We start from the raw sequence: 13,404 nt of genomic DNA on the forward strand, positions 1-13,404 counted from the left end.
CAAAAGATGTGATTTATAATTTTGCGGTGGTTTTACAATTTCCTAATATTTTTTCCAACAAAAAACAAATGGGTCCTGGCTGTGAATGTGTCTGTGCCAGAACCAGGATCTGTGTATCGGTTCTTCTTTGGGTCGTGCATCAGAATTTCTCCTTTAATGTTCCTTTAAAATCTATTCTGAACTTTTTGATTAATCCTGCGAATTAACTCGGATAGCACAATGTTCTTGGCTTCGATTCATCGCCGAGCTGAGGATCACACTGTAGCTGTCTGAGCGCTCACGTCATCTGAAAAGGTGTTACCTGAGTTATTATTAGTATTGCTTTTATTTATGGACGTAAGAGATTCTGAGTAATGCAGCAGTTTACTGACGCACCTGATTGACTGTTCCCCAACTCAGAAACATGTACTTTCGCTTAAATGTGTTATTTGTTGTTTTGTTCCTGTTGAGTCCATCTCGGGAGGTCACAATTTAGATCTGAAAGGATTTCGTAGACGTTGACGCTAAATCCAGTTGACAGAAAGACAATCCTTTCCTCAGTACTCCTCTACTTTCTTTGAAATCCAGTATTCTCCTGGATTACATTTCCTCCAAACAGCTCCGGGGCTCATACATGAGAAATTACAGGTTCACCAAACTCCACATCTTCCACTCTCGTGGGGACAGCAATTTGTTTAGCCTCGCCCGGCATGCAGCTTCCAAGGATTTGAGCCCACAATTTAATGCATGCCATCAATTCTTACCATTGTGGATTTGTTTGCATGAATGAAAATCACCCAGTGTGGATTGAGTTACAGGCCGCTGTGACTATTTGAGATTAGGCGTGATGAGGGATGTATGTTTGATGCGGTGACTCTTATTTGGGAAGCAAAGGCACATGGAGGGTTAATCAGAAACACTCCAACGTGCTAGAGAAAAAGGCTTGATTTGTACATTGTCGATAAAAGAAAAGTGTAGGATTAGAGCGTAAAAATGGTTTCCCTCAGCGGGGCCACAGATGAAGACGTTTCAAACTGAGCACGCCACACATTTTCCACCCTCACCGCAGTCTCCTTCCATTCAGGAATGAAACGCTGGGGGATTTTCTCCCCTCGCTGTGGTTGACGACCCGCAGTATCTTGTTAAACAGCGACTCCAGCTTTAATTGATGCGAGAGTGATTTGGGTTAGGAGTGATTTTCAAATGGTCACGGTAACTCAACTTAAATTGGATGAAGTTTAGGAATATGGATTAGGGAGTTTTACAATAGAGTTTTATAATATTGTTTGCCTGCTTGCTTTTCTGTAAACGCCTCCTTTGCTTAGCTGACAGAATAACCATTTACAATCTGATTTGATTAGAAAACTCTTAAAGTTTATGTACAAACTGGCACTTTTGGCCCGTCGGCTCCTGCCCAATGAGTCAGAGTCACCAAATGGATGGAATTATGGAATTATGTTCTCTCTGCCCACCTTCCACCTGCATCTTCACACAAAATGCAGCATGCAGTCAAACCGCTGAATGAAAGAGCTTTGCACCTGGACTGCATGCATGGTTTCATTTCATTTGCCAAAGACCCTATTCATTACTCTGTGAGAATGACTTTCAGCCCACGGTTTGGCTTTGGCCGTGCCTATATAAAATCCCAAATTGGTTCTTGACTTCCTCCATAGTTTTATTAATCCCAAACCACCCACTTATGATTTCTGTATGAAGGACAAGGTAATTAAATACAAAATGATTATTTACATGTGTCGGAGCTCATCCAGTCACAGCAAATCAGTTTAGGACTCATGGGAAGAGCTCCTTGGGGTACACGCACACGCGCACACACACACACACACACACACAAACACACACAGTAGCCCCCTCTGCCTTTAACCAAAAATTAAAAATCACGTTTCTAGCCCCGTGCCTGTGCGTCTCTGTGATGTGATCCACATTCCGCCATATGCATCCTCTCTGAGTCAGCCTTTCCAGGAGCTGTGCGTGTTGGTGGTTTCTTTCTTGCTAAGAATGGCCACACCGCAGCAGCCTGTATGGTGACACGGTATACAGAGCAGCACGCAAAGAGAGAAACCATCACCGACGACGCGACCGGGCCGGAAAAACACTTTCACGCGTCCTATTTAAATTAAAAACAGGCTGTGTGTGCTTTTAGATTGGACTATGTGTGTTTGCTGCGAGGGAAAATGGAGGAAAAACAGGCTTCGTATTCACGTTAAGCATGGATGCATGTTGAAGCATGAAGGTATGTTTTCTACGTGAACCTGAGAGATCCGACACAGTAACCTGCAGCAAGATAGATTCCTTTACACGGAGCTCTGACAAATGGTGTTGATGTCTCTGAACAGACTGTTAGACTGTAGAAACATGTCACCTGTACAGTATATTAGATGTAAAACAAGCAATCCATCTGACTGCCTGTGTGTCTGCCCGCCATGCGTCTTCTCACGACACCTTCTTTTATACTCTGCATATCCGCTTTCACACACACACACACACACACAGGCACAGACACACAGACACACACACACAGGTGGAGGTACTGATGAAAAGGTCTCCATTTTCAGTTCCGTCATCTGTCTCTTGAAGTTTACACCAGCTAAGGTGTTAATAAAGGTAAAGTGTAAAGAAAGGCAGATTTATCTCTCTTTCCTCTCGGTGGTGATGATGTGAGAAATATATTTAGTTTTGAGGATTATCTCAAAGCGCCGCCGTTGGGGGCTCGATTTCGGGGACGTGGCTGACAACATGGTTGGTGTGTGGTGGATGGGCGGACTGTGGCCTGGGCGTAATCCCCTCTCTCCCCTTTGAAAGCGTCAAGTGTTACCTTCTCAGGCTTCTCACCGGTGACAACATTCCACTTCGTATGGTGAATGCTAAACCAGGGCTGTGCGGAGAGCTTTGAAGTCATTGTTAAAAGCTGCGAGTGTGTAATACCTTCAGTCATAAGGGGACAATGAAGAGCGTGATTCATGTATCATAAAAGACGACACCTGTGAGCACATGCCGTACTGTGTGACGCTCTAACCCCCATCTGATGTTGAGGAGGGGCGGGGGAAGAAAAAGAACATTTACCCGATCCCAAATCTAATTGAATCTGTCATAACTGTTCTAATGATGGACACATTTAACCCCTGCGGCCCCTGAGGGCCAATGCCTGGGCCTCACGAGGCTGGGAGATAACATGCCCCACAGGTGTGTGAAGATGATGTACACAGAGTCGGGTTACAGCAGACCGGCCTGGGACAGGTTGAGGGAGGCTCTGATTGATCCTGAAAGCAGAGAAGCCTGTGGGAGAATTGTAATTGAACCAAGAACAGATGTTGAAGAGCCCAGGAAGAATGTGGTTACTGCAGGTACACAAGCAGTGTGTGCAATGTGGGATCAGTCAAAATGACACTGAATGAACAGAGATGTTAGGATTTGTATTGTTTTATTAAATGTTATTGATGTTTTTCAAATCAATCTCAATTTTCAGACTCTGACAACGAATCTGTTACATTACGTTTACATGTCTCCCAGCTTTATGTGGTCATAATTGTGTTTGGGTAGATGACATAGAAAACAGATTCAAACATTTTAAAGATCAATCAGAGTTGGTGTGTAACAGGCAGTAAACCAGATCCATTAGAACTATCTGGATTAAGTTCTTTCTGATGAATATGTGGGTCTGTACTGCCACCTGCTGATCAGCAGTGGTCCCTCCAGTCACACACACACAAACACACCAAGTGAAACGAGTCCGTTTGCCTTGGACATGTGTATTGTCTCTACTGTGTCTCTACAGCTCTTGTCTGTCCACTTTGAAGGTCATGGTGACCACGTCCTTGATCCCAGCCTGGAGTTCATCGTGTTGATCCACCGCGGAGACCCCTTTGGGCGTCCCGGTGAGGATGAGGTCCCCCTCCTCCAGGGTGATGATGTCGCTGATGTAGCTGATGAGGTACGGTACGGGGAAGATCATATCGGAGGTTGAGCCGCTCTGCCGCAGCTGGTCGTTCACCTTCAGCCACAGCTGGACGTTCCCCGGATCGGGGATGCGGTCTTTGGGGATGAACTCGCTGACGGGACAGGAGGTGTTGAAAGCTTTGGCCAGGGTCCAGGGGAGACCTTTGGACTTGCACTCGTCCTGGATGTCCCGGGCTGTCATGTCCAAGCACAGAGCGTAACCCGCGACGTGTTCCATGGCGCTAGCAGACGGGATGGCCGTGCCCCCCTTCCCGATGACCACCCCCAGTTCCACCTCATGGTGCAGGTTGCAGGAGTAACGGGGAACCAGGATGGGGGCGCCCTCTCTGACATATGCAGAGGGGGGCTTCAGGAACAGGACGGGCTCAGTCGGAACCGCATTCTTCAGCTCTTTGGCGTGAGATGCATAGTTTCGTCCAACGCAAATAATCTTCCTCCCCCATTCCCAAAACCGAGAGAGATCCCGCGTAGTCATCGTGGGCAAATGTGGAAGCTGGAGCCGCTGAGAAGCAGCTGACACTAGTTTAACTTAACTTTGACCCACACAAGGGTTGTCAACCTACGGCAAGTCAGCAGGGACATGTAATACGCGAAACGGTACATTTAACAGTAGGTCGATGTTTTTATGGGGGGCTTCACAAAAATGCCACGTCGAAATATTAACTAACACAACTCTATCAATCAGTCATAAACAGCGGTGACCATCTTAAAATAATTCACACATTTCAAAAGCGTAAAGGTGGACAAAAAATAATTACAAAATACAAAATACTTAAAAAATGTCATACATTTTCTTTGTCCATATTATTATCGTTTTACAAAAAATGTATTTGTAGGATAGATCCTGTGTGGTATTTAATTATTTACCTCGTTCCCCTTCCCGTTTATATTTACAAATTAAAATAACGAAAAAATAAAATCGACATAATTTCAATTGTTGAGTGATAAAAACATGTTCTTGTTTTATATATATATATATATATAAAAAACATAACGTATTTTGTATATATACAAAAAACCGAGCATAATTTTATCGATTATTTACTAATCACTCCTCAGACTGGATTGGCTGAGAGCGGGGGGGTCAAAGTTGAAAACGAGGCGGAAGTGAAGCTGACGTAAACTTTCGGTTGATGTGCTCAGGTGAAGCCCTGTTATGTTACTGAAAGCTCTAACAGGGAGTGTCTGCACTCTTGGTCTGATCGGAGCTGCATCGTTCCTAATATCCGGTATGATGTTACGATAATATGATATATAGTAAAACACGTTTATACACCACGTTCGAGTCTCACTAAGTAGGAAGATAAGATCAGCTGTAGCTTTGTCATCAGAGCTGTCAAGCGCTTTCATAACTGCTCCCTCGCCTTGGCACACAGACTACAGTTGTATAACGTCGGTGTAATTCTATATGCAATTCTTTCCAGAAATGACAAATACGGCGACGCAATATTGAAAATTGATTAAATAATATATATCATAATTATATATATCTCTGACACACTTTAAAGGTTCCATATATTCAAGATGGGCATTAGTAAATAAGTCATACTGTGATCCTGTGAGCTATTTTCAGATGGTAACACACAGACATTATAGCTTGTGTAGTTATTGCTATTTTGTTGTTATTGTTTTTGTCGATGTCTGTGTTCGCTTCTGTGTTCGTCCTGCTTCTTCTACTTATTTAAATGTAAACACATTGTGATTAGTAGCCACTGTTTGAAATTTCTTTCTAAAATTGAAGAGATTTTGAGAGAAAAAAGATGCTTAACGTTAAGGAAAAGGTTGAACTGTTACATGAAGGAAATCGGAATATTGTTGTGAAATATTGTTGAAATATTACGAGGGTACAGTCATGTTTACTGTCTCAAGACTTTGTTGTCCTTGTGTAACTCCCTCTCTATCTCTCTCTCCCTCCCTCCCTCCCTCTCTCTCTCTCTCTCTCTCTCTCTCTCTCTCTCTCTCTCTCTGTGCTTTCTGTTAATTTTTGACTTATATGCTCCCGACGCAGCCCCTGTCAAAGTCTGTGCCCAAGCCACCGCTCCTCTTAACAGCGCAGTCAGAAACTCCCGTGTGGTGGATCAAGCAAACATGAGGATAGAAATCCTGCCAGCACTCAGTGACAATTACATGTATCTGCTGATCGACCAGGATTCAAAAGAAGCGGCTATTGTTGACCCTGTTGAGCCAGTTAAGGTGTGTGTGGGTTTGTGTGTGTGTGTGTGTGCTCTTGTGACACCTCCATTATGTGATGTGATGTAATGCCTGTGGTTCATTAAGTGCCTTTGTTAACTGGCACCTCTGCTCTCAATAGGTTTTGGAGGCCATCAGAAAACATGGTGTGAATCTAACGACAGTCTTGACCACCCACCACCACTGGTAGGCAACATTTACATTAATATCTAACTTATTAAGTGTAATTTCATCAGTAAATAGTGTGAAGCGTGTCACCTTTTGTGCCATAACCCAGTGATTTGTTTTAATAGAATTATTCAGTTCCTCGCAATTTTATTTACCTAATCACTAAAAATCCATTCTTCCTCTAAAGAGAAGTGCGTGACCCTTATTTGTCTGCAGGGATCATGCTGGTGGAAACGAGAAGATGGTGAAGCGGATTCGAGGGCTTAAGGTCTACGGAGGAGACGACAGAGTTGACGCTCTTACAAAGAAAGTGTCTAACTCGCACACTTTCAAAGTGAGATTCCTTCCTATGTGTGAATCCTCCGACACAGGCCTCGGTGTGTAACATGTCCCTAAAACCAGAAGCTCGCTCACTGCCTCTTTCTCTTCCCAGATCGGATCCCTTAATGTAAAATGCCTGTTCACTCCGTGTCACACAACGGGCCACATCTGCTACTACGTGACAAAGGAGAACAGCACTGAGCCACCAGCTGTGTTCACTGGTACATCTGTTATTACATCGTCTGCCCGCATCAGTGGAGCCATTCCCACACACACACACACACACACACACACCCACACACCCATACACCCATACACACACACACACACACACACACACTCACTCACTCACTCACTCACTCACTCACTCACTCACTCACTCACTCACTCACTCACTCACTCACTCCCAAAGTAAGGAGTGATATCCGCTCGTACTCTATGACAAAACATTTGAATCTCTTTCAGCTTGACCAAATGGTGCTGACGCTGTCACGCGAGACCTTGTTGTTCTTGCAGGTGACACGCTGTTCATGGCCGGCTGTGGTAAATTCTTTGAGGGTACGGCGGAGCAGATGTACAAAGCCCTGATAGAAGTTCTTGGACAACTTCCTCCCGAAACAGTACGTAAACACACCTCAGTCAAACTCTTTAATCATAAACAGAAGACGTAACTTACGCTTACAGACACAATTCAGCATTCATGTGTGTACTTCATGTCTTAAGTAGAAAATAACAATAATACAACATAATTATAAATAAAATATAAATATGTTTTTGCCACCACGATGCTGCTTTTCTCTGGGAATATAACAAACAAGATTAATTAAGTGTTTATGCTCTAGATTTGGCTTTTGGAGGTATTCTGAATCTGCAGGTGTGTATCTGACTTCTGACAGTCTAACATGTGTGTGTTTGTGTTCAAGCGTGTTTACTGTGGTCACGAGTACACAGTCAGCAATCTGAAGTTTGCCCGCCATGTGGAACCGGACAATGACGACGTTCTAAAGAAGCTTGCGTGGGCGAAGGTATTTATTGTATCACCTGCACGTGAATAATACATCAGATATTCATGCACAAATTACAGTTAAATAATCTTTGTTGGGTTTTTGTAGGAGCAATGTGAAAATGGAGAACCAACCGTCCCCTCCACTTTGGCAGATGAATTCACCTTTAACCCGTTTATGAGAGTAAAGTAAGTGCAGCTTCTTCCTGTATGAATCATTTCACAGTAATGCGTTCATCCAAAATGTTTCGAGAGCCTTTTCCAATGTTTGCCTACGGCCGAGATTGGTTTGATTGGATTTCTTTATTATCTTTTAGGGAGAAGACCGTGCAGGATCACGTAAAGCAGACAGATCCTATTGAAACCATGAGGAGTCTCCGGAAAGAAAAAGATAGCTTCCGAGTGCCTAAGATGTGACCTGAGATGCGCTTGGTGACTCCCTGCTGTGAACAATTAAACTCACACTAACTTGCACTGTTTGCTGTTTATTGATTTTCAAGTTAAACTACCAACTACACACATTTAGTTCACTCTCTAAATAACATCCTAACAATTAGACCTGATGGTTCTGTAAAGCCCTTTGAGATATTGTTTGTGATATCGGGCTATAAAAAATAAAATTGACTTCACTGAACTGTTTTGCTTTTAGTTTTTTTGCTGACATTAACATTTTGTAAGGAATACATGGACAATAACGGAGTGCTTTAAGAAAATGTTCAATTTGTAAATTCAGTTATAATATTCAGAGTGTTAATATGCTGTAATATATGTACAAAATGTCAAGTGGTGTTTGAAATCGAACAATTCATAACAGGGAGTGTCTTAATGTAAATGTTTTTTGTTGATGTGAGGTTCCTGCTTCCAAATGATCTCACATGGTTTTCTTCACAAAAAGCAATAAAGTCTTAATTGTTTTAACTACTTATTGAGCATTTATTTGATTTCATATCTAGCAAATGACTCCCAACCCTCTCTCCCATTTTGTTTTCATCATTGTGATAGAAAAAAGTAAAAAAAGAAATTAGATTAAGAAAAAAACAAGATTAACTGCAGTTATTATAAACACTCCACTAACAGTATTGAAGTATACGTTTAGAAATAATCTGCTGTTGAATGAAGCGAGCGTACATTTGTTGACTTTCCATCCTGGGAGACAACTACATGTACCTGATGATCCATGAGCAAAGCAAAGCGGTCACAGCTGTGGACGCTGCTGTGCCACACCCGGAGAGACATTCACACTCATCTTTAATAACATATTATTTGATAGATATTTAATATTGAGATAATTCTACCCACAACTCCTATTGTCTGTTTTGGGGACAGCTCAATCTTGTTTTCCTTATACTATGTATTGTCATGTATCCTTTTTTAATATATAAGTTTGATCGCTTATTACATGTATTGATGCCAATACCTGTCACCTAATGTGCCATTTCTTGTTGACTCCTCCTTTGTCACAATGACAAGATGAAAAATGGATGTAGCATCAAATATGATGAAGGAGCCATTATTTAGACTGGAGCTCATAAACAGGATGAAGGTGCTCTCAGTGTTCCTCACTAAGAATGCAAGTTATTCATACCTATGTTTACATCCTCGGTTTCAAACTTTTTTTTCAAAGTTGTACTTGCTGTACTCATGAAAACATCAGTGCAAATCTAGATCCTCAAGCCTGAAAAAATGGCTGTAGATAAATAACATTTATTATTTAAAATACAAATGACTATTACATATGTCTGTGCTTGTTCTACTGCAATTCACTGCGAAATGATGTGACGTGTGGTACTTGGGAGAGAGTGAGACAAACAAGTCAGTTGTCTTTAGTCAGTGTCTACTACCAATCATTGAGAACACGCTCTGGTAGCTTCAGACCAGCAAAGGAAGTCTTCACCACTTCATTGCGAGTCCATTGGTCATCTTCTCCACAGTGTGGTACTGAGTGTGCAGCATCTGTTTGGCTCGTTCCTCGCTCATACTGTTGATCCACGTCTGGTACAGCTCGGCCACACGCTCGTCGTCTTCTGGCGGTAAGGGGTTCTCTGCTTTGTAGAGCTCCTCAACCTTCTGGAGCAGTTCCTTTGGAGTCTGACCATGGATTGCCTTCACTTGTCCACCTCCATTTAGACAACCTGACATATGACCAGTAGAAGAGGGGACACACACTGGGTTAATGAGCTGAACTGAAGGCAAGCATTTGTAAACGTGAAAGGGTGACACATAGTACTGGGTGGTGGTTGTGTTTTCTCCTCACCTGAGGGACAGGCCATAACTTCTACAAAGTGGTAAGGCGATTTTCCCTTCTTCAGTTTCTGCACCATGTTCTGGATGTTGCGGAAGCCGTAGGCGGAAGCAAAGCAGAGTACAACCGCCCCATCCTTCTCTAGAGTCACCTCCTGGAAGTCCTTGTTCCTGTCGAAGGTGAGGGTGAAAAACGGTCAGATCCACAAGACAAGCAAGTCCAGGCATCCAGAGCTGCTGATTCAGACGTACCTGAGGATCTTGTAGGTGAGCTCCTGCACTCCCTCTCCAAACAACTGCTTGGCAGCGTGGATGAAGACATTATGCAGGTAGCCCCCTGAACCACCTCCACTGTGGCTCAGGAACTCGTCACCACACACATTACTGAACCTGGCAAGTGAAGATAATGTCAGTGCTTCTTCTGAATTTCTATCCTGTGGCATAAATGAGTAGCCAGGCTTAACTTACATTGCATCTAGGGGTGCAGGCTCCACATCAGTAAGAATCACCTTATCCTCCTCCAGCATTTTAAGAACCTCTCCTGTGTGACACAAAGAGACCAACGTATAGACATGAACAGAAAGTAGCTCTCTGTCTAGTCGTAGACAAAGAGCAAAACTAGTCACCGTACCAGAAGTGATGACACAGTCGACTTCTCTGGTCTCAGCTTTGCCCATGTAGAATTCCGACCTGGAGGCCTCCAGTTTCTTGTCGAAGCAGGGCATTACTGCCACATGGTAGATCTGCTGTGGACTTATGCCCTTACAAGACACAATACATATCCTATCAGCACGTTGTTATTGTGTTGATCATAATTATCCTTCTTCTTCTAAAATGAGCTAGAGGAAACAATGTAACAACAAGAACCAGTGTATTCTGCAGATGTAACTGAGTACTGACACTGAGGAGTATTTCATTTTATCAAGGTATCAAATTTGGAAGAATAATCATACGTCTCTTATGTGTAGTGAAATAATAAAGAGAGAGAGGCAGTGACAACAAGTGTTTGTAGGTTACCTGTTGTGCAGCAAAATAGTCTTTAACCAGGGATCCCATCATCTGCTGTGGGGAGCGGGTGGTGCTGATGTACGGGAGAATGAAGTCACCATGGGTCTTCTCCGCATAGCAGATCCACCCTGAACAAAACATAGAGTGAGACCATTTTTTAATATCAATGTTCAAATTTCTATACTTCCCTGCATCAATAAAGGATTTAAAGGCTGTGAAATTACCTGGACAGGAAGATGTCAGCATAGGCAGGGCCTGTTTGTCCTGCTCTTTCCTCTGGAAACGCTCAACAAACTCCTTCTGGCTCTCCAGCAAGCTGAAGGTGCGACTAAAGCTTGTATCAAACACATGGTGAATCCCTGCAACACCAGTATCGTGTTATTAAGGTCTACTTTTGTCCTTTTGACACACCAACCTTTTATAATATAACTTAACTACAAGTGGCCGCTGCCTAAAAATATATGATTTGCATGTTATACACCTCAAAATACTATTTCCACTCACCCCGGCTTTTGAAATAAGAAGTAAGCCTCCTGCCCGCCTCACTGCTGCTGAGGCCATAATGTGCTGCTATGGAGGCTCTGGACTGTGGAGACACTGATACCACCACCACCTTCTGCTCTTCTTCAAGACCCTGTGGAAAAGTCAACACTGTTAAATTATAGGCTCTAGCTATGGAAGCAAAGACTCCCCACATCTGAATTATGAATCAGGAAGAATAATGTGTTTGGAGGTTCAGATTAACGTGTGTGTTTGTTGGGAAACACCCGCTGCAAATTGACAGCTTGCTTGTTATTGTTTGACATTGAGGCATAGAGCTGTGTGTGAGTGGCTTTATCACAACTGTACAGTGAACACACTTCGGGGAAATCCTGTATGTCATAGATAAACATTGCCTGTTTGCCAGATGTACTATGCACACGTATGATAACAGTAAACATCACTGGCATGTACCAGTATGTTGTTGCGGAGCACTTTGAAGATCTCCTCATGGCTCTGTTGTGCAATGAGGACACTCTCAGCTGATGTAACGCAGCCACTACAGGCCAAACAGTCATTCAATGTGATCTTTGCTTTCTCCAGCTTCTTCCTCCCACCATCCTGTAAATAAACAGGAGCAATGTCACAGGCAAGATACATTAAAATATAAAAAGAACTTCATCATGTTTGACTGAGTGTAGCACTGATTGAGCCCCGCACCCACCTGGTTGACTTGGACATAACTGCCATCATCCTCGATCTGAATCTTGGCCAAAGATTTGCCTGGTTTCTTCTCTAATTTGACAGGTTTGACACATTCCTGCGAAACAGGAACACGTCAAATTAGAAAATACTATTGTTCATATTCAAATAAATACTACACAACTAACATAAACCATTCACTTCCCGCAGATGACGCACTTCCACTGTTGTCCTCGCTAACCCAACAAAATTCCTGATAGCTCCCATGCTAAGCACAACTATAGTGCTCATTTTATGTTATTATGTTTTAGAAGTCATTTCTATTCGGAAACACTTAAGAAAAAGTTATTTCTGTACCTGAGACGGTGTTATGAAATCGTCCAGGTCTGTCAATTGCAAAACACCGCTGAACTGAGAAGCCATACTTCCACCCGTAAAGCGCCTCTTGTTTACTTCTTGTGTCGTGAAACACTCGGGAAGGAGACTTGATTAAACTTCTTCTTCTGTGTTGTATGACTGCGGTTTGTGAGCCTTAATGGGCGCATTACTGCCACCTACTGATAAGTATGGACTGAGGCGACACAGACTACAAGGCAAAACACACGCATACACAACTCTTGATTCGATTGATTTTAAAGGCTGCCCTGATTAAACTTTCGTGAAATATCATTGTACGTGATGATCTGATTGCATATCTGATGTTGAAACTGTTTTTTGTATTGTTAGCTATTATGATGATGAGTAACGTAAATAGGGACAGATAGATGTGTAGAGATTATGATGAGTCATGCTCATATAAAATAATGTTTAAACTTCATGAATAGACAGAAATTACTATGATATAACGTATGGATAATTTCTGATCTTAATTTCTGTGTTGTTTCTGTTAATTAACATCATTTTACTTCCCACTTGGCACCCTCAATGACACTGGAGGGATTTGTAATGTCAGCCTCATCAAAGTACTTTTTGTGACTGTCCCCCTTGACATTTGTGCTGATAAGAATATGATTATTATTGGGATTATTATTATTATTACGTTTTTGGCATTTTGGCCTGGGAGACATTCAGGAGCGTGTATGCATGGTACAAGAATAGTGCATTTTTAGTGAGCTACGGGGGAATAGTTATTTGTCAATAAAATAAAAAAATTAAATAGAATAAAATAAAACATTAACACCCCATCTAAAAACTTATTCCACACATATTGCTTATTTTTAAATTAATGAATAATTAAAACAATATTCACATAGAGGACTGTAAGTATAATCTAAGACATATTGTGACTAAATACAGCATATTTAAAGCCCGCTGAAATTATTCCTAAATGAATACCC

General features: G+C 42.3%; 3 protein-coding genes across 3 annotated transcripts; 1 reads left to right on the top strand and 2 right to left on the bottom strand.

Moving 5' to 3' along the window:
* Nucleotides 1–3,401: 3,401 nt before the first annotated feature.
* fahd1 (fumarylacetoacetate hydrolase domain containing 1) lies at nt 3,402–4,526 on the bottom strand. Its single transcript, XM_076170620.1, has one exon. The coding sequence runs from the start codon at nt 4,427–4,429 to the stop codon at nt 3,767–3,769; it is 663 nt and encodes a 220-aa protein (XP_076026735.1). The 5' UTR covers nt 4,430–4,526; the 3' UTR covers nt 3,402–3,766.
* A 503-nt stretch (nt 4,527–5,029) lies between these two features.
* hagh (hydroxyacylglutathione hydrolase) lies at nt 5,030–8,557 on the top strand. Its single transcript, XM_076170639.1, has 9 exons — nt 5,030–5,183; nt 5,963–6,147; nt 6,266–6,330; nt 6,529–6,646; nt 6,746–6,854; nt 7,150–7,253; nt 7,557–7,658; nt 7,746–7,825; nt 7,954–8,557. Exons 1-9 carry the CDS (start codon nt 5,111–5,113, stop codon nt 8,051–8,053), a joined length of 936 nt encoding a protein of 311 aa, XP_076026754.1. The 5' UTR covers nt 5,030–5,110; the 3' UTR covers nt 8,054–8,557.
* Nucleotides 8,106–12,559, bottom strand: narfl (nuclear prelamin A recognition factor-like). The gene is made up of 11 exons (XM_076170637.1): nt 12,425–12,559; nt 12,090–12,185; nt 11,840–11,986; nt 11,390–11,519; nt 11,110–11,244; nt 10,895–11,013; nt 10,509–10,638; nt 10,346–10,418; nt 10,130–10,267; nt 9,891–10,048; nt 8,106–9,768 (listed from the first exon to the last, which is right to left on the bottom strand). The coding sequence occupies exons 1-11, from the start codon at nt 12,488–12,490 to the stop codon at nt 9,527–9,529; spliced, it is 1,434 nt and encodes a 477-aa protein (XP_076026752.1). The 5' UTR covers nt 12,491–12,559; the 3' UTR covers nt 8,106–9,526.
* Between the last annotated feature and the right edge of the window lie 845 nt (nt 12,560–13,404).

Source organism: Genypterus blacodes, unplaced genomic scaffold, assembly GCF_046128005.1.
Source record: "Genypterus blacodes isolate CSIRO-AG114 ecotype Tasmania unplaced genomic scaffold, CSIRO-AGI_Gbla_v1 ptg000226l_1, whole genome shotgun sequence".
NCBI classification, from domain to species: domain Eukaryota; kingdom Metazoa; phylum Chordata; class Actinopteri; order Ophidiiformes; family Ophidiidae; genus Genypterus; species Genypterus blacodes.

Bases quoted from the DNA above. Each gene is read 5' to 3' on its own strand.
- fahd1 (XM_076170620.1), bottom strand. From the start codon at position 4,429: ATGACTACGCGGGATCTCTCTCGGTTTTGGGAATGGGGGAGGAAGATT.
- hagh (XM_076170639.1), top strand. From the start codon at position 5,111: ATGTTACTGAAAGCTCTAACAGGGAGTGTCTGCACTCTTGGTCTGATC. The intron at 6,148-6,265 runs GTGTGTGTGGGT...TGCTCTCAATAG, and splicing joins ACCCTGTTGAGCCAGTTAAG to GTTTTGGAGGCCATCAGAAA. The intron at 7,254-7,556 runs GTACGTAAACAC...TTTGTGTTCAAG, and splicing joins GACAACTTCCTCCCGAAACA to CGTGTTTACTGTGGTCACGA.
- narfl (XM_076170637.1), bottom strand. From the start codon at position 12,490: ATGGCTTCTCAGTTCAGCGGTGTTTTGCAATTGACAGACCTGGACGAT. The intron at 11,987-12,089 runs GTGGGTGCGGGG...GTTTATTTACAG, and splicing joins GTTATGTCCAAGTCAACCAG to GATGGTGGGAGGAAGAAGCT. The intron at 11,245-11,389 runs GTGAGTGGAAAT...CTGGTGTTGCAG, and splicing joins TTCTTATTTCAAAAGCCGGG to GGATTCACCATGTGTTTGAT.